Source organism: Hibiscus syriacus, unplaced genomic scaffold (genome assembly GCF_006381635.1).
Source record: "Hibiscus syriacus cultivar Baekdansim isolate YM2019G1 unplaced genomic scaffold, ASM638163v2 tig00110694_pilon, whole genome shotgun sequence".
NCBI lineage: Eukaryota > Viridiplantae > Streptophyta > Magnoliopsida > Malvales > Malvaceae > Hibiscus > Hibiscus syriacus.
This window is the reverse complement of record NW_024062828.1, coordinates 1,889,183-1,916,236: the sequence shown is the minus strand read 5'-3', so window position 1 is coordinate 1,916,236 and position 27,054 is coordinate 1,889,183. Positions and strand designations below refer to the sequence as shown.

Genomic DNA, 27,054 nt, shown 5'->3' with positions numbered 1-27,054 from the left:
AATTATATATTATTTAAATTAATTATAAACTTTTTTTGAATTAAAAAATATTTAATTTTTATATAAATTAGAAAATTTAAAAAAAAATTGGTTAATTCGAAATTAACCGAATTAACCGAAATTTATTCGGTTCGGTTAATATGTTCGAAAAAAAATTCGGTTCGATTAACGGTTAAAGAAAAAAAAAGTTTGATTAATTCGGTTATGGTTAATTCGGTTCGGTCGGCCACCGTTTTAACCGAATGAACACCCCTAGCGGTGATTCGTATTGTATGAAGTTTTAAGTTTGAACATTAATAAATATGAATGATACGAGTGTTTAATATCAAGTTATTAATAATTATATTTAAATAAATATTATCTTATACTTATTCTAATTTAATAAAAAAATTATGAAATTTCTTAATCATATTCACAAATTATTAGGATCTAAAATGTAAATGAAAACAAATACAAAAAGTTAATTATATTTTACTGAGGTTAAAAATAAAGAGAGTTGAGACAGGAAGACAAAGGATTGGTTCAGTCTTTCCAGTGTACGCGTTTTCAAACCTAAAACAAATAGAAAAAACCAGGAAAATTCTCTTCTTTGGTTTCGTATTGGATTCACCAATCTCACTCTGCCGCCTTTTTTTCTTCTTCTTCTTTCTTTCATCTCTGTTCTGAGTTAAGCTCTCTCAAAGAAGAAGATGATCATGAACAAGAAATGGAAGCTTGTAAGGTTAAGACAAGAGTTTCATGTTGTTGCTTTGTTGATATTATCATGTCAAAGTTTTGTTTGTTGGTCGTTAAATGAAGAAGGTAAGCTTCTCTTCTCTTCTTTTCAAGTTTTGGGTTTTGTTTTTTTCTTGAGAAAATGGGGGAAAGATGATTGTTTGACAATGAATATGCAGGGTTGGCTTTGTTGAGATTAAGAGAGAAAGTGGTGAATGATCCGTTTGGTGCTTTGTCGGATTGGAAACAACAAGATGGAGAGGTTGACCATTGTTCTTGGTTTGGTGTCGAGTGCTCTGATGGCAAAGTTATTGCTTTGTAAGTTTTTCTTTTCTTTTTCTCTCCCTTACTTTTCTCTTGCTCTAGTGATTTTTTTTTGATGGATGATGTTTGGTTTCCGATAAAAGAAAGGAAAAATTGAAGTTTTCTGTCTTAGTAATTTCTTTCTACTTTTTTGTTTGGAAAATTTAATTTAGAATTTTGAGATATGATTGTAAGTATCAAATAGAACTTTGATTTCCAACTTAGCAACTCTTTTCTTGTTAGTATCATCATGTTCTTTTTTATTTGTGAAATGGGGGATTGAAGTAGATTTTTTGGTCAATGCTTGCAGATATAGACACTTTGATAGATTATTTCCTTTAATTTGTGCCAAATTTTAATGGATTTAATAAAAATGCAGGAACTTGAAAGATCTTTGTCTTGAAGGAACATTGGCACCTGAGCTTGGAACTCTAGTTCACATTAAGTCTATGTAAGTATGGAGTATCTTATGACATTCTTCGGATCGTTGATATCGAAATCAATGTGCCATTCGCATTTTACTTTCTGTCTATACCCTATTCTGAAGCCATTGTTCCCCCCCCCCCACAACAGTATTTTGTGGAACAACTCTTTTACCGGAGTTATCCCCGAAGGGATCAGAGAACTGAAGGAATTAGAGCTGTTGGACTTGGGATACAATAACTTCAGCGAACTACTTCCATCTGAAGTCGGCTGCAATCCTTCACTAACAATCAAGTAAGTTGGCTGTCTCGAATACCTTTGGAGGCTTTCTTTCTCTTGTGCAGTATAATAATTTGATTCGAAATGTTCTGTTTTCTTTCTAGTCTTCTTATTGTTTAACCATTCTTATGCCTCTAGTAGGAATGTCGGCCAATCTGAAGGTGCAGTGCAAAGGGGATTGCTGCAACAAACACCTACAACTTCTGCAATGTCACGAGAAACACCCTCTTTTGATTTTAGTATGCCGCCATCTCCTCATGGACCTCCAAATCCAACTCCTCCCGCATCTTCTGAACAGCCCACAAATAATACATATTTAAGAGATGCTCTTCCTGTTCCACGACCTTCATCCGTTCCAGCCTCTAAACCTTCTCAAAATAATACAGTAGTACCTAATGCTTCCACTCCACCGCCATCAATAATCAATCCTTCAAGTTCTCACTCTAGATCAAATCATCGATCTGCAATACTGGGCGGAAGCATAGGGGGTGCCGTATTGCTTCTGATAGTAATAATCATTGCATATCTCTTAAAAACTTATAAGGTATCTACCGTGAAACCTTGGGCCACAGGGCTAAGTGGACAACTTCAGAAAGCATTCGTAACTGGTAATTCTTCCGCTCTATTAGACAGTTGATAACTTTTTATATATTCCTGGGTTTTCAGACCATATTAACATGTTCAATCGAACTTAATATTGTTGCTGAAAACCGGACAAGGAGCAATAGTTGAGATTTAAATTTAACTTGTCATCCCCTCAACACAGTTTTCTTAGAATGAGAAATTGTTTGGCCAAGGGACTAACTGTCCACTTTTTATTAGTAGCCTTGCATTCTGCTGAATATTTATTAATATATTTTCAACGACTTGCGTTTCAGGTGTACCAAAGCTGAAGAGATCAGAGCTTGAAGCAGCCTGTGAAGATTTCAGCAACGTAATTGGTTCTTCAACAATCGGAACTGTGTACAAAGGGACACTGTCTACCGGAGTTGAAATAGCTGTGGTCTCTGTCCCAGTTAAATCTGCCAAAGATTGGCCGAAGAACTTAAAAACACAGTTCAGGAAGAAGGTACTGTTCCGAAAATTTCCATCTAGATGCTCGTGTTTGATGTGTTCTTATGGTCTGCTTAACTATTTTACACTTATGGTTTCAGATCGAGACGTTATCAAACGTGAACCACAAAAATTTTCTCAATCTTCTTGGATATTGTGAGGAAGACAAGCCTTTCACTAGGATGATGGTTTTTGAATACGCTCCAAATGGCACACTCTTTGAGCATTTACATAGTAAGTACCCTACTCGTGTTTTTGGTTTCCTTTTTGGATAGACCTCTAACTTAATATCCGTCACCAATAATAATTTATTTTTTTGCTCAGGAGGTTTGTCATATATCTGCCACAGACTTTAAGATTTTAGCCTAAAGAAGGCAACCACCAAATTTCTGCGACTTTGCATAGAATCCGAAACTGAGTTGCCTTATTAATGTGTTCACAATATATAATTTGTCATTTTCATTAATTTCTTGTTCTTTTTTGTTGGATCATCCTTTATAGTTTGACCTTTTCAATAATAATGTGAAATGACTTGATCAGTATGTGCAACATGTTGATTTTAACAAAGAGAAAGGAAACTCATCCCACACTTTTGACTTCTGGGATATGAATGCCGTGCTGGTGACTTCGCTGTGGAATGTTTTTCACAGGATTTGTATAAACGAGCCGTATGTTTGAAAGTGGATATGCAGTAATCCCCTTATATCAGACGGCATTATGCCTATTAACCGAGTATAGAAAAATAACGGAAAAGGAACAGGAATAGAAACAGTTGTTAACTTTATTTTCATGCTAACGACTTTCGAGATGAAAGGGTAATCAAGCATATGGTTTCAAGGTTCCTTTACGCTATGAATTTTGCATGATAGTTTGTCATAGAATGCCCATTAGAAGATCATATGTTTCCCCATGTATCATGAAGAAGCAAGTTATATGTTTTTCAGGTTTAGCAAGCATTTTCCATTTCTCTTTTCCTTAAGAGCTTAAAGATTTGAAGTAAATGTTTCGTCTTTTCCATTGATATTGCAGTTAAAGAATCTGAGCACTTGGACTGGGCTACGAGGCTGAGAATTGCGATGGGCATGGCTTATTGCCTTGAACATATGCACCAGCTAAACCCCCCTGTACCCCATAACAACCTGTCCTCCTCAGCTGTCAATCTAACAGAAGATTATGCAGCCAAAATCTCAGATCCGTGTTTCTGGAATGAGTTGACTTCATCGGAGAGGGAACCGGACAGAACAAACCTTTCTGATACTACAGCAGCAAGCCTAAAATGTAATGTTTATACCTTTGGTGTACTATTATTTGAAATAGTAACGAGTAGGATGCCTTACTTGGTGGATAATGGTTCATCTGACGATGGGTCATCAGACTATTTGAGAAGGGAGCAAGCCCTCATAGAGATGGTTGATCCTACTCTAAACTCCTTTGACAGGGACCAACTTGACAAGATTGGGGAGGTCATAAAATCTTGTGTCGACCCTGAACCTGGACGCAGACCGGATATGAAACAAGTTGGTGCAAGATTGAGAGTGATTACTGCAATCGCACCTGATGATGCAATCCCAAAACTCTCTCCTCTTTGGTGGGCGGAGCTTGAGATCATGTCTGCTGAAGCAAACTAGAGGATGGACATGACTTTGTAAGTAGCAAACTTGGACGTTTTCCAGATCTTGCGTCGGTGGAGAGGCAAAAAGAGGTTTGCCTGGTCAGCCTTGGTTGTATTTATTTTAAAGTAATGGAAAGTTTGTTGTAAATATTTGAGATAGAGAGAAAATTCGGGTCCTTGTTTGGCTTTCAGTGTGAATATACATAAAAGAAAACAGAGACGTAATTGCAACCCTCTTGATTTTCTAATTGTTTCATTGTTACCATCAGTTTTTGCAATGATCAATCAATTTGTTGTCCAATCTTGCAGTCTCTCTCCTAGCATTCTCGACCTAAAAATGATGCTTGTGATTGGCAATTCCATGCCTCTTTTTCTTAATAGTTGTAGGTGTCGCTTGTATGTTGCATGAACCAACCAAGTTAAACACCGACTTTATAGCTTGAACAAACTGCGCTAAACTCTGAGGGTACATAAACTGCTTTTTGTACTTCTAATCAAATGGCATGGGCAAATCGAACATTTTAACTCTGAAAACTTTCCTCTAACGTGAACCAACTTCATTAACTTACTGCAGGAAGACTTGAAATGTCGCTAACCCCTAGGATAATGCAATAAGCGGCCTTCACGTAAACAGATAGACAATGCAAGAAGAGAATGCTGACCAGGATGTTGTGAAGCAGCATCCGGGTTCCATAGAACTTCCAACGTTTTTTCCTGCTTTTGAAGACATTGCAGAGAGAAGTAATAATTATGGATAAATGATAAATCCTTGGTCCTTCTTTGGAAGCAGAAGCATTGCTTCAGTTAAAGTTAGCGTCATCCAGAGTCTGGATTCCAGACATCCACGAAAACAAAGATCAATTAAGCTTCTATAAGTGGCTATTGAAACAGATGGGAATGTCTACTTTGCTGAACTTGAAGGGTTCCAAAATGCACCCCTCTCATTCGGCTCATCCCCTTCGATCTTTCCATTTCAAGTTTGTTTCACACCTCTTGAGAAGTGCAACTGGGCTTCTAACATTACGGCGCAACTGGTAATCCTTCGAGCTAGTACTCGGTTGGATACTCAAGGCCGTTTCATTAAAAAATGCATGCCAAGTAAGCATATATGCACAAGCAAGCAACTACACCATAGCAATATATCCAAGCTCTCAAACACAATAAATTTCTTTCTCCTAGAACTCCAGTGGCATTCCAAACATCTTATTTATATCATCCATTGCTTCTTTGGTAAACACAGTTGGCTCAAATAAATCACTATCATTTAATTTGCCAGATGATTTTGCAGGGGGCTGAGGTTCCTGATTTTCCAAATCATCAGGAAGTATAGAAAACCCACCAAGATCTTGTTTCTCAACAGGTGCTTTGTCCTGCTGCTTTCTTTTTGCCCTTACAAAATCTATCGGCTTTCCGAACATGTTATTGATGTCTTGCATAACCTCCTTCAAGTTAATTGTAGGGTCTACTAAGCCATGGTGGCAAACATTTTCTACCACTGGCTCATCAGAAATGGTCGAACCAACGAAACTGTGAACCACTGTATCCTCTCGAATCTTCGGTCGATGTGCACTTCGTGCATTAATATCATCTGAACTCTCAGGAGAAAAATCATTAGGATTTGGAAACACAAAGACGTTGAAACCTTTTCCTACATTTTGAACCTCCGACTGTTCTAAGTTTTCTTTATCATTTCCCTCTCCAACCTCACTATTCCCTTCATCATCATCAATGAATATTTCGAATGCTTCCTCCTTAGGCCGGCAAATTCGAGCTTTAATCTGTAACACCTTTTCTTCATGTTGAACTGATGGGTTGCTTTCACTATCCAAATTTTCATCAAACACCTTAAATCCTATGTTCAAACTACGATCTTCTTTCAGCTGCATCCGAGATGATCGGCTCCCAATAGGAGCTGTCTCTATAGGTTCTCGAAACATACTATCGATTGCATTCATTGCCTCTTTCATGTTTATTGTAGGATCAACAAGTCCATGATGGAAGGCATTTTCAGCTTCAGATTTACCAACAATGGCAGTATCAACAAACTTCACGACCACCGTATCATCATTCCCAACCTTCCTGGGTTCATCCAACACCCTCTCCATCAAAGCTCTCCCCCTTTTGCTCTCCACCTTTTTACAATCATGTAATGCTGAAGACTTCTTATGACTATTTTCAACTATACATATTGCTTCACTGTTTCTTTTCAACTCTCTGCATTGGAGAGGCTTTCTAGCAGCTCTTCCTTCCTGGCGCCGTGGCACACCAAAGTAATAGTCAGATTGTGAAGAACAAAACAAAGACAATGAAAACAAGCACATTAGATAAGCAACAAAAGGACAACCTGCATTTTCTTCTTCTTGTGTCTCTCCATACGATTCAGGAATTGCTCATATGATTTTTGCAACTCATCAACAGGCTCTGCAAGGCTGTTCAACGATTGATGGAAATTAAATAAAGCACCAGTTCGGGTTTCCAAAGCTATTTCATTGAAAGAAAGGAAAACTTTAATATCATAATCAAGTAATAAAAAGTTGGAATCCATAACCGTGCAAAACTTTCTCTATTGCATTGAAGACACAGAATTGCATCATAAATTGAAGAAAATATACTCCGTGGAAAGATTTAACATGAATCTCCCTCAAAATTTTCATTCACAGTTTGATTTGGATTTCAGTTCATCTGTTCGTCTCTGTATATTCTTGAGTATGCATGTCTAATAAATTTTCAAATATACGAACTTTTAAAAAATTAATTATATTCATGTCGCATTCATACTCATTCTAAGTAACAGATTAAAAAGTTCAAGATTCAAGCCAACCAAATTACGTTTAGGAAAGTAAATAATAATAATAAATAGTAAAAAACAAGTAGCAACAACCAATGCTAATAACATACACAACTACAAATTTGACAATTTTAACATTCCACACTGAGCAACAAGCAAACTTCAATTGGATTGGTAGACTATTCATTGCAACTATAAGGAAAACTGATAGAGTAAAAAAAAAAGAAAGAGAACAAACCCTTACTTTTGAACACCCAGATGGTACATTTTTTCAGCCTCGTCAAATTTCTTAATCTTCTCATAGTAAAGTGCATAAGCTTGGTAGAACAATGAACGTTTTGTCCCTATTTGGCTCATTTCCATTCTTCTCAACAGCACCCTCGGATCATCCATAAAATCCATCTAACAAATCAATCCAAACAAATAAACAAATAAAGAAAACCCAGAAACCAAATAATAGTAAGTTTCCATAAAGAATGAACATCGAAGATTCGTTTCGTTAAGGCAGATTGGTTGTTTACCAACTGTAACCAAACCCGGAGGTAGCGTAGATCGTCATGGTAACGGCGATCAGATTCGAACGTTTGGGTACATTTTTGCAAAAAGCGTGGTAGCTTCTCGCTTAAAATCTGGGGCGGCACCGAATCTTTTATTTTCTTTATCCCCCTGTGGAAGCAATGAGTTGGTATTAATATTTCAAAGAAAGAAAAATGGTAAAAGGGAGAGCAGGAAAAGAGTACCGCAGCCAAGGGAGAAGAGGGTCTTTGCCAGAATAAGATTTAATTTAAGAAATTACTGAAGAAAATAGATTGCAGTTCATTGTCTCGTCTTTTTCTCCCATTTTTAATTTCCTTTGCAGCGAGGAGGATAAGGTTTAGCCCTTGATTCTGGGACGATGGGTTTTTGAAATTTATGTTGAGGCGCGTATCGGATCGGATCCTTTTGCGAGATTGGTTGTCCGATCTATTAGAATAGCCATCGGTATTTTATTTATTAGCCGACGAATCCGAATTAGATGATGTAAAGTCAAGGACGATTATTATAACCTAGTTTACTCCATTCGTATACGTTAAGATTTAAACTTTTAACTTTGTTTAAAGAATTTAGTGTCTTATCCTAATAGACAAATTAATTGACGGTGGTAAGATTCATCTTTAATAATTTGTGATTAATGTGATAGAAGATATTTATAACACCTAACATATTAACATTTAATAATATGAATCCATGGTTAAGTGAAGTGTTATACTTTTAAGAGATTTTGAGTTCGAGTAATTATGTTTGCAGGGTATATTGTCAATGATTAAAAAATATTTTAAACATAAATTAACTTTTAATCACTCAAGATTATTAAAAAAAGTAGGTATATAATATTTCATATTTTTATAAGATTTTGTAGATGAACTAAAATATTTTATATAAAATTATATTTATAAAAACTTAATTAATAAATTATAAAAAATACAAATGATAAAAAATTATATATAAATTCATTTATTATTTGTTTAAATTTTTATTTTGATTTTTTAATTAATTTTCACAAAATAAGGTCATACAAAGGAGGAGTTACACAAAGATATTTAAATAAATTGATTTTTTTAACAAAGTCTAAATCTAATAATATTTCTATCTAAAATGACAAGAATAAAGGAGAATATTTCTAGTGAGTTTATAACTCATAACTTAAGAGAATATGAAGGACGAAAGATGATCAGTTTGGCCGACTAACTAAATGTTCTTGCTCAAGTTGATATTGTTCTTGGTGTAATATAAAAGAGGACATGATATCAAACATATTTAATAAGGAGAATTGGTGGCTAAATCATTTAGAGATTTAAAGATAAAGATAATAATAATAATTTCTAATTGTTTTATTAAAAATTTTATATAATATGAAAAAAATAAGAAATAAGGTAAATATAACATAAATATATTTAAAAATAAAATTCAATATCCAACAAAACAATTTAAAACTAATACAATGAAATGCTTAAATTATTTATAAAACTTAAAAAAAATATTAATATATTAAAATAATAATTCATACAGATCAAATCTCATTTAAATATACGAATTTTCAATCAATCTAGGTTGAACCACGACCAGGCACTAAGACGAGGCAAGATAAAGATGAAGCGCCTAATTGGGTTTAGGCGAGGCGATTTTAATGAAGCGCAACAAGGCACACCTAAGGTGCACCAAGCGTTGAGGCGCAGAAAGACATCACTTGTCCAAATTCTTTCTCTTTTTTCTCTTTTTGTTATTTTTTATTATTATATTTTACATATTATTTTGGGCCAAAAGTAGGGCACACAAAAACAACATTTAATCAAATGCAATTTAAGTTAACTTAGTCGAGTTAATGTGTAATTTGAACTTAAATCATAACACATGATATATACAAAACATTAAATAACTAGATCGAATTTAAATTCAAATTAATTTGGTTGAGTTTTAAAACTTGAACTACATTTAATCGTTTTGATACAATAAAATGTTAATGCGCATTTGAGTTGATTTAAGTTTAAATTAATCTTGAATTGACTTATTTAATTTAAATCATTACACTGGATTTTGAGATTTAAATTAAATTGGTCGAGTTTTCAAGTTCTAAATAAAAGTGAATGTTTGATACACTATAAAATTATTTCAAATTTGAATTATTTCAATTCATATTAATCTTGGTTCAAATTATTTTTATCATGGCTCAAATATTCACAACGAAATTGTTCAAATATGTGGGCACTCTACTTAATACAAATATTAATTAAATATGATCAAATTTCAATTAATCTTGAATCGAGTTATTTCTATCATGATTTAATTCAATATGGGTTATTTAAATAAAGTTTAATCAAATGGATCAGTCCAATCCAAGAGTTAAAATAAAACAGGATAAAAAAAGTATTAGCTCAAACAAGTGTAAAAAAGGGGGAATAGAAAGAACTTATCCCAATAAAAGAGAAGAACTTGCAAAGGAAGAAAGAAAGGTTTCAACTCCATCTCCAAGTACTTCTCTCTCTCTTCAGAAAAAATACTACAGTTTTTATGTTTCTATAGACCATGTTTCTTATCATTTTATTACCAGCAATATGAAAACCATCAAAAAGTGACAATTCTTGATCTGAAATGGAACTGATCATGTTGAAGCATGAACCATTAAAGTTGGTGAAGAAACAAAAAATTTGGTGTTAACATAGGTATTATTGTATATTGACATCATGTCATTTTTTTTTATCTCAATAATGAGCATTTCAATTCCAAAGGTTCTTATTACGATCGTAATAAGTAAAGCAAGCACAATCATATTGGTATTATTGTTTCAATATTTTCCTTTACTTGTTATCTTCTAAGAGATAAATTGTTCTGTTATTGGCAAAGTGAGATAGACATGAAAAATGAGAGTGTGTCTGATTTGGGTTGGAGTCATGGTTATTTAGCTAATCCTAAGGTCAAAAATAAAGTCACCTGCAAGTATTGTTCGAAAGTTACAAAATGTGAAGTTCATAGATTTAAACAACATCTAGCAGGTGGATATCGAAAAGTAAAAGTTTGAAACAAGTGTCCTGATCATGTGAGACAAGAAATGATTGAACATTTCCTCAAGAAAAGCAAGAACGAGAGAAGATGAATTTAGTGCATGATCAGCATGAGTATGATTGTAATCAAATGAATGATTTTGATGATGAAGATTAAATGCAAGTGTTAGAATCCAACTCAAAAGAGAAAAAAGTCAAAACATCAATGAATCCAATTGTTAAAAGGGCAAGACAAGTTGGTCCAATGGATGCTTTTATCAAATCTCCTATACAAATAATGGGTAAGAAAAAAACCATTAATGAGACCTATAAGAAATAACAAAGGGAGAAAGCATGTATTGATTTTGCTAAATTGATGTATGATGCTACGATTTCCTTTAATGCTCTCACTCGTACTAGCTTTAAAGTGGCAATTGATTCAATCACTATAGTTGGAATTGGAATGAAGCCACCAAGTGCTTATGAAGTAAGAGTCCCTTTGTTGAAGTACGAAGTTGCAAATGCCAATGAGACTATTGGAAATCATAGAGAAAAAAAATAAGCGAAAACGTATTGTTCTATTATGTCAGATGGATGGATTAATCGATGTGGAAGGACAATCACTAACTTTCTAGTTAATTGTTCAAAAGGAAGCATGTTCCTTGAGTCTGTTGATGCATCAAGCTATTCAAAGACTGATGATAAGTTATTTGAACTGCTAAGTAGAATTGTGGATGAAGTATGTGTTGGCAATGTTGTACAATTTATAACAAACAACGGAAACAACTTTGTAGTTGCAGGTGCACTCTTGATGGCAAAGTATCCACATTTATATTGAATTTCTTGTGCAGCCCACTATATTGATCTAATTCTTGAAGATATTAGATTAATTCATATTATCAATAACATCTTAAAGAACGTAACTTAGATTAATAGTTTCATTTATCAATGCCCAGGTCTTTTGAATACGATGAGACATTTCACCAAACAAATGAACTTGTTAAGGCCAGCGAATATAAGATTTGCAACCGCCTTTATCACACTTTCATCAATAAACAAGCAACAAGATAACTTGAGAAAGATGTCTACATCTTAAGAATGGAGATATAGCAAATGTTCCAATGAATCCGAGATAAAAATAGCTGTTATTACGATTTTGATGCATTCCTTTTGGAATAATATTGTATATGCATTGAAGTTAAGTGGTCCTTTAGTTAATGCATTAAGAAAAGTTGATGGAGAGAAAAAAACCTACCATGAGATATATATGAGGCTATGGATCGTTCTTAAGAAGCTATTATAGCTTTATGTAATGGAAACGAGTCCAAGTACTCTAAAGTCTTAAAATGATAGAAAAAAGATGGGGAATGAAAGTTATATCGTCCTTTACATGTTGCTGGCCACTTTCTTAATCTTAAATACTTTTCTGAGAATCTTTAACATGGCAATGTGAAGAAGTGATAAATGGCTTGTATGAATGTATCCTAAGGTTGGTCCCTGCACTTGAAAAGCAAGATAAGATTATGAAAGAGCTCATTGCTTACAAGCAAACACATGGAATATTGGGGAATTCAATGGTTATTAGACATACAAAGTCTAAGGCTCTATGTAATGAAAATTTAAATCTTTTATACATAATATTTCATATATTTCAATTTATCTAAATTTAATTTTTATGTTGCAACTGCGTGGTGGGCATGTTATGGTTCTTCAATAACTACTTTACAACAATTTGCCATAGAAGTTTTAAGCCTTGTAGCGCATTAGGATGTGAGAAAAATTTGAGTATTTTTGAGCATATGATTCATTCTCATTAACCAAATTTATTTGATTAGTAATGTTAAGTTATTGATCTTTTGATAATTATAAACTGAATAAACTTCTCTCAATGTCTTACAAATTCATACCAAAAAGAGAAATAGGCTCACACAATCTAGGCTAAATGACTTGGTGTACATCAAGAACAACCGAGCATTGGTTTAACGATTCAAGTTGTGTGATAAAATTGGCCCAATAACTTTGAAAGATATTGATGAAAACAATGAATGATTGATTAGAAGGATATATGAAGATGCTTAAGAGGAGTTTGTATTCGAAGAGGATGAAGGTCTTACTCGGGAACACATTGTGACTATTGTTGGAGTTCATAAAGAGTGATTTAACTTGAGATCAAGAGGAAGCTCACAAAGAGGAAGAGATAGTAGTACATAGGAATTCCCAAGACAAGGAGATGGAGATGAAGATGAGGAAGACGAAGAAGGTTACCACTCACTTGATGGAGATGATGTAGATGCAAATTTGGTCGAGGAAGATGATTATATATGATGTCATATTATCAAATATGTTAGGATTTGAAGAGGCTCAAATCAACAACCGAAAGTGTTGCAAAGGGGGTGAATTGATAAAAATGTGTTTAGGGAGTAAGGATAGTAAAAGATAAGACAATGAACACAAACCTTTATAGTGGTTCGACTTCTCAACCAAGTCTACATCCACTACCTAAGCTCCTCACTTAGAATTTTCTAACAAATCCACAAATTTATTCTTTCTTTTGCAAGGATCAAGAGTAACCTTTACAACTCCCTATCTTTTGAATTGGCTAAGATAGAACCAAAAACCTTTTACAAAAGGATAAAAAGAAGTAAACAAATAAACCTCTCAAAGGTAGGTGTTTACAAAGAATTAAGCTCACACAAACACAATATTTACAAGATAAATGAAAATTAGAATGAAAATCTCTTTCCTTGTGTTTGATTGCTTGGATAGGTGTTTCTAACCCTTCTTCAAGTGTCCTCAACTTGTATTTATATGTTGGAATGTTGTTGTGGTCGTTTCTAGCCGTTGGGAGTGTTTTGGAGCCGTTGGGGATCAATTTTCGTGCAAAATAAAGCTGCCCAGAACAAAGGGTGTCGATACTCCTAAAGGGAGTATCGATACTACATTTTTTTATTTTTAAATCAACTAGCCGTTATTAGTCGTTGGGCCTGATGGTATCGATACTATGTCTATGGTATCGATACTACTATACAGAGTAGTATCGATACTCTTTTGGGTATCGATACTATTTTTTCATTATGGAATTTGAGCTTTGCTGCTAGTATCGATACTACCCAGTGAGTATCGATAATTCCCTTACCTTTGGTATCAGTACCATATGAACATTATCGGTACTGTTCATGAGGTATTGATACTGTAAGAACAATATCGATACTACTTGTCCAGAAAAATGTTTTATGCTCAATTCCAAGCATTAATGACTTTAAATTATTTTTGAAAACTTTGAATAAATTCAATTCAAGTCCAAAAATATTTTGCCTTAATTGTTATATCAAAACATAGTTCAACAATATCCCCTTTTTGATATAACAAAAAAATTGAAAAATTGTTTTTGGCAAAAGTCCCCCTTAATAAAATATTTAATGAAAAAGATACCAACTGTTGGAAAATGTCTGAAAATGTTCAGCACCCCCTTTTTCATTAAAAAATTAAATTTTTCAAACCATACTTCTCCCCCTTTTTGTTAGATCAAAAAGAATTCAACTTTAAAGTTCAAAAATAACTTTGGAGAGTAAGTGGTAATATTTGACATTAAAAGCATTTGAAAAATAAAAAAGCCCCCCTCAAAAAGTGCATTCCAAACAAAATTTGACTTTAAAAGCTTGAAACTTAAACAAAATTGAATTTCAACAAAGAGTAACAAACATGTTAGTAACACATGAAATTCAATATATCCAAGTCTAAAATACTTTATGCAATACCAAATGTTGAAATTAAGTGCACATGTTGACAACTGTCGTTTTCGATGTCAAACAAAATTCCTTCTTCTCGATTAATAAATAAAGGAAATTCGCAGTATAAAGAAGTAAGGGTCGAATCCACAGGGACTTAGAAAATTCTGAATTTCTGTTTGAATTGGTTATACCAGGCGTGATATAGTAAAATAGGGGGGGTTTGGTAAAATGAAATAAAATGGTAAAAAGAGATTAAATAAATAAAGACAATTAAGGTAGAAATAGAATAGTAGAGATTGTAAAATGGATATAGTAAAAATAGCCTCAAGCTTTGCTTTGCCTCAAGTTTCTTTAGATCATCGAATTAGATTTTCCCTTCGGGATTCACGTCGGTTACTTTGTCTACAAGGGTAATCCCCGTAACTCTATTTTGTATACCAAATACCCAAGGCAATTTTTGATTCCGGATCCGGAAATTGATTCTATCAACATCAATTTTCGTAGATCAATTACCGTTTAAGTTCGTGGAGACCGACTCGGATTGTTGCTTCTATAACTGTCAATTTCGATCTCAAATCCCTCTTGGCGAAGCTATCTCGCCAAGTGTGTTCCCAGGAAGTCGAATGTGATGTCTATAAGCTGAATCTTCCTCACACACGTTTAATCACAACAACAATCTAGACCAAAGTCTATCTTGATTTTGAAAACCGTTTTGATTTTGAAAAATAAGCACAAAGATTGAGAGAGATATTCCGAAGATATTAAGGGTCTATTTCAATTCTCCCATTGGAATTGAGTCATCGCTTCAGCTCTCAGCTTATGAAAAATTTAGCTAAGCGTGATAAAAGTCATACTTAGCATATTTAAAAACAAAGCTTGAAAATAAAATAAAAAAAATGAAAACTTGAAAAATAAAATAAAAGAGAAAGATTTAATAAAACTAGAAAGAAAAAGAAGATTGTAATATGAGTTGTGTGTTTAGGCTTACCCCAAGAGGGTATTCATAGCCTCTCAATGCCTAAGGATAAACAAAGAAATTAAAATAAAATAATCCTAAAGATAATTATTTTTTCTAAATTCAAACTTTAAACTAGTGTCCTAATGCAACTCTACTCGTTCGTCTTCCAGAAGGCGTGATGAGAAAATCTTCTAGAAACCATCGTTGATTGGACCTTCTAGAAACTGTCACGTCAGACCGCGTCGTGCCCATGTCTCCAGCCGTGACCAAATAATAAAAAAATGTAAAATGCGTCTGTTTTATCACTAATTCTGGAAAGTAAGGACATGCACGAAAATAGACATAACACAATCAAATCAGCAGCAATAAATCCACAAAATCGAAGAAATAACGAGCAAAGATTAACGATTCTGAACACTCATCACATGTATAAAGTCTTCCAAAAATGTTATGCATTTTGAAAAATGGATATCAATTGTTAGAGATCACTTGCATAACCATTTAAACTTAAGGTCAAAAATTTAAAGTTTATAAAATCAAAGCATTTGAAAAGTTGATATAAATTATTAGAGAGATATCATTTGCATTGAAAATCAATTTTGACCAAAATTCATTATGATGAACTAAAAATTATGAAAAATCATTAAAACTTTAAAATGTTCATCATAGCACCTTTTTAACATACATGAGATGAAAAAAAACATAACCATTTAAGATCAAAACTCATGCATGCCAAAGAAATAAATGAGCAACCAATTATGCAAAATTAAGAAGGTTACACATTCCTTTTTGAGTGTGGCTAGAGCATATTGATTTCTTCATTTTCATCACCATTGCTCCCACACACCTACAAGAGACATTTAAGTAGATTTTGGCATCCAAATTGTTTTGGATCCTTGAATGTTAGTTTCAATGCCCCTTGTTACCTTAAGAACCCATACTTGTCTAATTTTAAAAGATTTTCTTTTCTTTATGGGACAAGCATGTTCCATATGACCATGAAAATGGCAATGTGAGCATTTTGCCATTTTTAAACATAATGAGTTGTTTTGAGAAATTAATTCTTTTTCTTTTGTTATGATCTCAAGCTTAACTTTCAAATCAAAATTTTCTTTTTCTAAATCATTGATTTTGATTTTTGAGATTTCTAAATCATTTTTCAAAATTTCATTTTGATTTTCAAAATCAATTTTTGCTTTCAAAACCAAATCATTTTCAACTTTGATTTTTGAAATTAATTTTTTATATTTGGAATTCATGGTCTCAAATTACAAATACAAATCATTATAAGCATCTTGTATCTCATCAAAAGAATGTGAATTTAAATCATTAGAATTAGAAGATACCATTGAATCTCCTTCGATGACCATAAGGCATAGATTGTCTACTTCATCTTCATTATTGGAGTCATCTTTATCACTCCAAGCTACCACATATGCCTTTCTTTGTAGATCTCTTCTTCTTTAGGAGAGGACATTCATACTTGACATGCTCCATTCTTTGACAATTTAAGCACACCGGGGGACCTTTCTTCTTGGTTGATTCATGCTTCACTTCCTTGGAAGAAATGAATCTCTTGAACTTTTTGAAGAGCTTGACCATCTCTTCTTCTTTATCATCGTCTTCATCCACCTCTTCACTTGAATATTGATAGCTTTCTTTGGTGGACTTGAAGGCAATTCCTACTTCCTTCTTCTCGTCTTTCTTTTCTTCATCATCTTCCTCTTTTTTTACCATCAACTCATGAGTGGGAAGAGAACCAATTAGCTCATCAAGAGTGAGAGACTTTATGTATCTAGCTTCTATAATCACCATATTCTTTGATTGCTAAGACTTTGGAAGAGAGTAAATCATCTTCCTCATAAGCTTCTCATTAGAGATTACTTCTCCAAATCCCTTGAGACCGTTGATAATCACGGAAAATCTATCTGTCATAGCTTTGATGTCTTCATCGGGTTTCATCTTGAAATTCTCATAGCTATGGTTGAGAAGACTTATCTTGGTTTCCCTCACTTCATGGGTTCCTTCATGAGCGACTTGGAGCTTATCCCATATGTCATTGGCATTGGAACAAGAGGAGACTCTTCCATATTCATCCGGACCTAATGTAAAAAAGAGAATGTGCATAGCCTTAGAATTGAATTGGAACTTTTCTTCTCTTCATCACTCCAATCATCCATCTCGCCTGTTGGAATGGTGTAGCCTTTCATAATAGAGTTCCAAGCTCCTAGATAATTTACTTGAATGAAAAACATCATCATATTCTTCCAATAGGCATAATTTGCTCAATTTAAGTAGGGTGGCTTGTTGACCGGTTGTGAATCTTCAATGTAATAGGCACCAGAGGTTGAAGCCATCTCTTTGTTGCATGAGCCGGGAATCGATAGAGCTTCTTTCGAGGATTGTCTTAATATGGTTAAACATGCTAATGAGTCAAGCTGTGATAACAATTGTTAGGATTTGAAGAGGCTCAAATGAACAAACAAAAGTGTTGCAAAGGGGGTAAATTGATAAAAATGTGTTTAGGGAGTAAGGAGAGTGAAAGATAAGACAACGAACACAAATATTTATAGTGGTTCGAATTCTCAACCAAGTCTACATCTACTACCTAAGCTCCTCACTTAGGATTTTCTAACAAATCCACTAATTTGTTCTTTCTTTTTCAAGGATCAAGAGTAACCTTTACAACTCCCTATATTTTGAATTGGATAAGATAGAACCAAAACCCCTTTACAAAAGGATAAAAAGAAGTAAACAAATAAACCTCTCAAAGGTAGGTGTTTACAAAGAATTAAGCTCACACAAACACAATATTTACAAGAGAAATGAAAATAAGAATGAAAAGCTCTTCTCTTGTGTTTGATTGCTTGGATATGTGTTTCTAACCCTTATCCAAGTGTCCTTAACTTGTATTTATATGTTGGAAAGTTATTGTGGCAATTTCTAGCTGTTGGGAGTGTTTCGGAGCCGCTGGTGATCAATTTTTGTGCAAAATAAAGCTACCCAGAATAGAGTGTATCAGTACTCCTAAAGGGAGTATCAATACTACCATTGTTATTTTTAAATCAACTAGTTGTTACTAGCCGTTGGGGCGTGATGGTATCGATACTATTCCTATGGTATCAATACTACTATACAGAGTTGATGTGGGGCTAACCAGGCTTCTTCAATGATGGAGAAGTTGGCAACCTTGTTGTTTCCCGATCTAGGAGAGACACCAAATGCTACACCTTGGATTGAAAGTAATATGCACAAAAAGAAAAAGAATTGATTAAGTAATATGATAATTAAGAAATGAAAAGTAAATAGAAATGGAAAGATTTGAAATGGATAGAATAGTTATCAAAGATGGGCTGCGGAAGTGTTGAATAAATCTCCTTCAAGTGATGTTGACTTCGGCCTCCAATGGTGGTGATGAAGTATGCCTTGTTGATGAATGAAGGATGATTTAATGGTGATGAAATGGTAATGGAAGGATGATGTTATTGGCGTGATATGGTGATGGAATATGGTGATGATATAGGCGTGATAATGGTGATGGACTATGGTGATGATATAGGCGTGATAATGGAGATGGATTATGGTGATGAAAATAGTATCTTATAAAACTAAGAAGGAACCAATGCTATAAAGGAGCAAAGACCCGTTTCTTATAAGTTCTATAAGGGATGGTATTAAAGGACTTTGACCCTCTAGTTATTTAAACTAGGAACCAGAAGTATCAATGAGGGAATGACGCCACAAGCTTTAGAAAAGGCTTGCTTAATCGATATAGTTCTAAAAAGAACTTGAAGAGAGAATAATCTCACAAAAGGATTTTTTTAGTTATCAAAGGGTTCCGTTTACAAATGAATGCCAAAGCCTATTTATAGTTTTGTAAAGGCTTGGCCGAATAAATAGATGCCCTTTCGGGAAAGTACATGTCTTAAAACGAAAATAAATGATGCTTGGATGAGGGGAGATGTCTTTGGCCGAATGGTTCCCATAACTCTTCATCTTGGCGCCAATTTGAAGCATGATGATGTTTAGGCTGAATAGAGAGAAGCCTTTTCATCTTGGCGCCTAATTCATTCACATGCAAAGCACATGGGTGGCTGGTCATGTGGCACTCATATGGTTGGTATTGAATGCTTAAGGCGTGGACTCTTCCATGGTGTGTAGATGAACAGCAACTTAGGCGTGACTTGGCATCAAACATGTGTCTAGGTGACTTGGCATCAATGGGGCAGCAACTAATTATGAAAGGTCACATTTGTGTGAAACAACCTTTCATCATTTGAGCTACTTCCCATGAGTTTGAGCTGAAGATGAGCTGGCCATAGATGAATTGCATGAAGATGAGTCATAGGACAGCTCCTTGTGAAAGGTCACTTCTCGGATTGGCAACTCTTCGCGAAAAGGTACGAATTCACAAAATTTGACCTAGACCATATTTGTAGTGCTCTGTGTGGTGAAGATGATGGTGCAACTCTCCAGCTGAAATGAAGTCTCTAGCTAGCTCAAAAGTCCAGCTCAAGTGAGCTATGAGCTCGGGGGTCAGCTGACAACTTTTCACCATTTGTTCTTCATGATCTCCCAAGTCATCCTATGTAAGGTTTCCTAGCTCATTGACTTCAATTCTAGCTTTAAATCAGCTCCCATGATGTGGCCGAACATGTACCTACAAAAGAAAGCATTTATAAGCTAAGTAATATAAGATATAAATATGTGGTTCATAATAATAACTTCATACATTCATAATATCATCATCATAACTATAAATATAATGTATGTAAGCCATTATCATAACTATGGTATAAAGAAAGATTAAGTTAAAGAAAATCCCCCTTTGAACATTGAGAAAGGTTGGAGATGCAAGTCCATTTTTGATGCTGAATCGGATCACATCATCCCCCCCTTCTTTAAAGCGATTTGTCATCAAATCGAAGGGTGGTTTCTTTTCAACATTCCTCCATTCCATAGTTGCTGTTTCGTCAGAAATTGGGATCCCTTCTTTAGGCTCTTGAGTGAGATATGCCCATGTAATTTTGCTTTGAATATTGTGGTCCCTTGATATCCCAAAAGTGGTGTCTTTTAATACTCCAATAGGCATGATCATTGGATTCTCATAGGTCACGTCCTTTTGTTCTTCCAAAGACACATTCTTTGAATGAAAATTGATGTCCTTTTGCTTTTCAATGGACACATCTTTTGGTTCCCAAAGGTCACGTCTCCTAAATCTTCCTTTTGGCAATTGGTGCCTCTTGGTAAATCCTGCAAGTCAAAGGAAAAATCTGCATGTTCAAAGTTAGAATAATCATCTTTAACCTTGCATTTTGTCAATAGGCATTCTCGAATCAAGCACTTTGAAGAATAAGCACTTGTTTTTGGATCAGTTTCTTCCACAGTTGTTGCTTTTCCTTTCCTCATAGCCTCAACACTCTGTTTCATTCTGACTTGATCATTCTGAACTTGTTTAGGCGTTAAAGGAGTTAGGATAAACTTCTTTCCTTTATGGCTGAACAAGTATTGATTGGTAAAACAATCATGAATAGTCCTTTTGTCATATTGCCATGGCCTTCCAAGAAGTAGATGGCTAGCGTGCATAGGGACAACATCACACATAACCTCATCTTTGTATTTGCCAATGGAAAAAGGAACTATCACCTGTTTGCTAACGTTGAGTTCTCCTCGTTCATTGAGCCACTGCAACTTATATGGATTTGGGTGCTTCATTGTTTTCAAACCAAGTTTTTCCACCATTATTGTACTAGCCACATTAGTACAACTTCCACCGTCTATGATAACAAAACATACCTTTTCATTTATATGACATCGGGTATGGAATATGTTCTCTCGTTGTGCATTGTCTTCCGTAACTTGAAGATTCAAACTCCTTCTAATTACCAAGGCTTCTCCTTGATCAACGGGATCAGCAAGAGTTATTTCTTCATTGACTTCAATGGGTGCCTCTTCTTCCTCTTCTGGTTCTGATTCTATTTCACCATTTCCAAGTAAGAGCATGGTATTCCGGTTAGGACATTGTGTAGCTATATGGCCCCTTCCAAGACATTTAAAACATCTAATGTCTCTTGATCGTTCAGTGGTTTACTTTCCTCGGTTGGGGTCTTTACTTACTTGTTGAGTCTTTGAAGATTCAGCTTGTTCTTTAACAGGAGGAGTAGGTTTCTTTATGTTTGGACTCCATTTTGATGGTGTTGGCGCAACATTACGAGATGTATGTCTCTTCTTCAGTTGCCTTTCAATCTTTATTGCCATTTGTACCATCTCATCTAATTCGATGTAATGATACAACTCTAAGGTATTGGCAATTTCAGGATTAAGTCCAGCAAGGAATCTTGCCATAGTTGCTTCACGATCCTCCTCAATGTTTACTCGGATCATAGCCACTTCCATCTCTTTGTAGTAGTCCTCCACACTCCTATGGCCTTGTTTAAGATTCTATAACTTTTGAAACAAGTCACGGTGATAGTGAACAGGAATGAATCGTTTTCTCATAATACATTTCATTTCATGCCAAGTTGAGACCGGTCGTTCTCCATTCCTCCTTCGGTTAAGGGTAAGTTGATCCCACCATATTAAGGCATAGTCTATAAACTCCATGGCTGCCAATCTTACTTTCTTCATCTCGGAATAGTTATGGCAACTAAAAACATGTTCCACTTTGCTTTCCCATTCAAGATAGGCTTCAGGATCAGTCTTTCCTTGGAATTGAGGAATTTTGATCTTAATGTTGCTCAAATTGTCATCAATAATGGCACGTCTAGGGCCTTGGAATGCTGCTTGTTCACCCTCATCAAAATTTTCTTGAACATCTTCTTCTGGAGGGGGTGGTTGTTGTTGCCTTCTATTGGCTCCATTATGTCGGGTTGGTGGTAAATCATGGCGTTGATCTATCTTTTCATGAAGAGCATCGAACTCTTCACGAAACATTCTCATCATTTCACCAATGAGTGCCTGCATTTGTAAGTTTGGTGTTCCTGCATTTCCTCGGGGACTTTGAGACATGGTTAGTGAAATAAAATAATTTAAAAACCTTACCAGCACACTCACAAAAACCTCACGTGGTCTCTCCAAGAAAATTCAGATTGCACTCCACTCACTCTCGTGTTTGCACTCGGGGATATGATCCTTGGCTTTTTCTGATCCCCCTTCTGATCTCACCCTCTCGTTTGCCTTTTACCGCTCAATTCTCTCTTGTGGGTCCTTTTAAAGAACTAACTCAAGATTGAGCAAGTTTCTTTAGTTTGTGCGTCGGTTTAGAAATGGTTAAGGTATAGGATATGGTTATGATAAAGTAGGATAGAAAAGGTTAAAAACAATGATAAGGTAATGAAAAGAAAAGATGAAAGAATAAGAAATGAAATAGTATGAAAGTGAAGATAACTTACAACTCAAGTTGCAACACTTACTATCTTCCTTCACAAGAAACAACAAGGATACCTCCTTCAAGTTTGATGTTGGGTAGATTGTATGGTGCTTCTCTTTGAGTGTACTTTGCAACTTGCTTCACTTTTCTTTTGCTTTTGAATTTCTTCTTTTCTTTTCTTTCTTTTGCACTCCAAATTTGTTGTAGGAGTCTTTTCTTTTCTCTTTTGTTTTCTTCTTTCTTGTTGCTTTTTGTTGTAGCACTTTTAATGTCAATCCACCAAAGCTCTGATTACCGCTTGATGTAGGGCTAACCAGGCTTCTTCAATGATGGAGAAGTTGGCAACCTTGTTGTTTCCCGATCTAGGAGAGACACCAAATGCTACACCTTGGATTGAAAGTAATATGCACAAAAAGAAGAAGAATTGATTAAGTAATATGATAATTAAGAAATGAAAAGTAAATAGAAATGGAAAGATTTGAAATGGATAGAATAGTTATCAAAGATGGGCTGCGGAAGTGTTGAATAAATCTCCTTCAAGTGATGTTGACTTCGGCCTCCAATGGTGGTGATGAAGTATGCCTTGTTGATGAATGAAGGATGATTTAATGGTGATGAAATGGTAATGGAAGGATGATGTTATTGGCGTGATATGGTGATGGAATATGGTGATGATATAGGCGTGATAATGGTGATGGACTATGGTGATGATATAGGCGTGATAATGGAGATGGATTATGGTGATGAAAATAGTATCTTATAAAACTAAGAAGGAACCAATGCTATAAAGGAGCAAAGACCCGTTTCTTATAAGTTCTATAAGGGATGGTATTAAAGGACTTTGACCCTCTAGTTATTTAAACTAGGAACCAGAAGTATCAATGAGGGAATGACGCCACAAGCTTTAGAAAAGGCTTGCTTAATCGATATAGTTCTAAAAAGAACTTGAAGAGAGAATAATCTCACAAATGGATTTTTTTAGTTATCAAAGGGTTCCGTTTACAAATGAATGCCAAAGCCTATTTATAGTTTTGTAAAGGCTTGGCCGAATAAATAGATGCCCTTTCGGCAAAGTACATGTCTTAAAATGAAAATAAATGATGCTTGGATGAGGGGAGATGTCTTTGGCCGAATGGTTCCCATAACTCTTCATCTTGGCGCCAATTTGAAGCATGATGATGTTTAGGCCGAATAGAGAGAAGCCTTTTCATCTTGGCACCTAATTCATTCACATGCAAAGCACATGGGTGGCTGGTCATGTGGCACTCATATGGTTGGTGTTGAATGCTTAAGGCGTGGACTCTTCCATGGTGTGTAGATGAACAGCAACTTAGGCGTGACTTGGCATCAAACATGTGTCTAGGTGACTTGGCATCAATGGGGCAGCAACTAATTATGAAAGGTCACATTTGTGTGAAACAACCTTTCATCATTTGAGCTACTTCCCATGAGTTTGAGCTGAAGATGAGCTGGCCATAGATGAATTGCATGAAGATGAGTCATAGGACAGCTCCTTGTGAAAGGTCACTTCTCGGATTGGCAACTCTTCGCGAAAAGGTACGAATTCACAAAATTTGACCTAGACCATATTTGTAGTGCTCTGTGTGGTGAAGATGATGGTGCAACTCTCCAGCTGAAATGAAGTCTCTAGCTAGCTCAAAAGTCCATCTCAAGTGAGCTATGAGCTCGGGGGTCAGCTGACAACTTTTCACCATTTGTTCTTCATGATCTCCCAAGTCATCCTATGTAAGGTTTCCTAGCTCATTGACTTCAATTCTAGCTTTAAATCAGCTCCCATGATGTGGCCGAACATGTACCTACAAAAGAAAGCATTTATAAGCTAAGTAATATAAGATATAAATATGTGGTTCATAATAATAACTTCATACATTCATAATATCATCATCATAACTATAAATATAATGTATGTAAGCCATTATCATAACTATGGTATAAAGAAAGATTAAGTTAAAGAAAATCCCCCTTTGAACATTGAGAAAGGTTGGAGATGCAAGTCCATTTTTGATGCTGAATCGGATCACATCAAGAATAGTATCGGTACCCTTTGGGTATCAGTATCATTTTTGTATTCTGGAATTTGAGCATTGCTGGTAGTATCGATACTACCCAATGAATATTGATACTTCTCTTACCTTTGGTATCAATACCATATGAACAATATCAATACTGTTCATGAGGTATCAATACTGTAAGAACAATATCGATACTACTTGTTTAGAAAACTTTGAAAAACTTTGAATAAATTCAATTCAAGTCCAAAAACATTTTTGCCTTAATTGTTATATCAAAACATAGTTCAACAATATATCTTTTTCACATTATTATATAACTAGCTTTGTCTATTTACAGTATAAATTTTTTTATAGTGCATGATAAACTACGATTTCATATGCTTTTTGATTGGAAAGCTAAAGGTAAATGAAATGAAGAGCTTGTGTTGAACTTATAGTTCTTTTTAAAATACTAAATTTTCTTTCCTGTTTAGTACTCTGCTTCATGTGCATTTATACATTATCCTTATTGGTTCAAGTTGAAGTTGAACAATAAAAGAATCTCATTATTTGTATCACCCAAAATTTTATTGAATATAAATAACTTTTAAGTGACACTTAATACATAAAATGTTGATGATGAATACTCTTTGGTGTTTACAATGCATGAACTATTCTTTTTTCTTAACTATACAAATGGAAAATTGTATATTTTCTATATTCAAAAAGTGTCTTACTTCAATAAGGCACGCGCCTTACATCTTGCGCCTTGGCTATAAAATCCCTATGATCTTAGTGCGCCTTGCACCCTTTTTAACACATTCTAATTAACACAATTAATATTTTAAATATTTTATATTTATTTAATGCTTTTTAATATTACTCACATAATTTTAGATTGAATCTTAATTATTTTTGTCAATTGTTAGACCTCTAGAGGACATCTTTGGAAACTGCCAACTCTAAACCAAGCAAGACATCCGAAAAGACTCATATGCTCGCTGGAACCTCTAAGAAACCCGTAACCTCCAAGTCAACTACGCTACATAAAAAAGAAACCAAATAGACTTACGTGATCTATCAGGACAAAATCCAATATTTGAAGATCAAATATATTTAGTCTGCTAATCTACTAGTAGCCATAAAGACCTTATGTCTAACTCTATTATCTAGGATCACTATAAATACACCTCAACCAGGATTGAAAACGGGATCATCTCCACATCCTTCTCCATAGAGACCCCTATCTACCCATTTTGCATTTATCCCTCTTATAGAAAAGCATAAACTAATGGTCATTTTTCACTGGTTGTGGCTCTATATCTAAATTTAATGAGGTGAACTGCCAACGTCCGATGAGACAAACTTATTTCCATCAATATGAATCGATAACAGTTGACAAGATAAAATTGTTCTCATCAACAATTGGTGTGGTGAGTATAGAAAAACCTCACGATCGAGATAAATTTTCTCTTAATATTATTTTGATATTTTTGATAAGCTAAGGTGAAGGTGAATGTATTTATAGTTGTTTATGTGAAATTATGCTCAATGGAGGCTTGTGATGAGCCTATCATGATTTGTTCTCCGAGCATGAATAAAGGTATGATAATGTTTCTAAGTAGTTCACATGAACAAGGATTAATTATGAGTTTGTCATACTATTGATTATGGTGAGAAATAATATCATATTGTGTTATAAAAATGACTCATGGTGTACCCTATAATTATTATTGTATAGTTGTTAAATATAAATACAAATTACAATAAATGGAATTGTCCAATTAGTCTAGATATTGGTTTTAAGGTACAATGAAATGCCTAGGGTTGAACATCTGTGTTGTTGGACCTTTGGGTCCGTCCATAATACGAGAATGATTTTTTTTCGTGAGTTTAACACTTCAGTATGTTTGGACTATCAGGTGCATCCATATTGTAGAAGTGATTCTTCTTGATGTAGAGTTATCTCCATGATGTTATTGGACCTACAAGACCTACAGGGTCGTCCACCCTCATGAGATGAATCTTATATCGATATTGAATCTTGGTCCTCTTGCAAAAATTACTTGGGGCATATTCTTAACGATATTAAACAAATGGTCAAGATAAGCTTAATGGATTAATGATCATGATCCAACAAATATTATACTATGATTATGGAAGTTTATATATGATAGATCATACATTGTTTCAATGTTTATACTATGTTGTATAAATGTCATGGATCATTATATTGCTAATAGGTTCCTTATTGTCTTGCTAAGTTAAAATTTAACGTGCTTATATTTCTTGCC

General features: G+C 34.6%; 2 protein-coding genes across 3 annotated transcripts; one reads left to right on the top strand and one right to left on the bottom strand.

Annotated features, from left to right (window-relative positions):
* The first annotated feature begins 548 nt into the window (after positions 1-548).
* On the top strand, positions 549-4,627 carry LOC120138533 (probable inactive receptor-like protein kinase At3g56050). Of its 2 annotated transcripts, none has more exons than XM_039153986.1 (8): positions 549-801; positions 894-1,032; positions 1,397-1,468; positions 1,591-1,734; positions 1,858-2,327; positions 2,598-2,788; positions 2,874-3,006; positions 3,802-4,627. In XM_039153986.1, exons 1-8 carry the CDS (start codon positions 690-692, stop codon positions 4,398-4,400), a joined length of 1,860 nt encoding a protein of 619 aa, XP_039009917.1. In that variant the 5' UTR covers positions 549-689; the 3' UTR covers positions 4,401-4,627. The 2 variants fall into 2 exon arrangements, with proteins under 2 accessions (XP_039009917.1, XP_039009918.1); XM_039153987.1 differs by having other exon boundaries at positions 554-801; positions 1,861-2,327.
* A 909-nt stretch (positions 4,628-5,536) lies between these two features.
* Positions 5,537-8,232, bottom strand: LOC120138577 (probable inactive serine/threonine-protein kinase bub1). The gene is made up of 5 exons (XM_039154028.1): positions 8,228-8,232; positions 7,694-7,934; positions 7,417-7,574; positions 6,729-6,813; positions 5,537-6,633 (listed from the first exon to the last, which is right to left on the bottom strand). The coding sequence occupies exons 1-5, from the start codon at positions 8,230-8,232 to the stop codon at positions 5,560-5,562; spliced, it is 1,563 nt and encodes a 520-aa protein (XP_039009959.1). The 3' UTR covers positions 5,537-5,559.
* Positions 8,233-27,054: the final 18,822 nt, after the last annotated feature.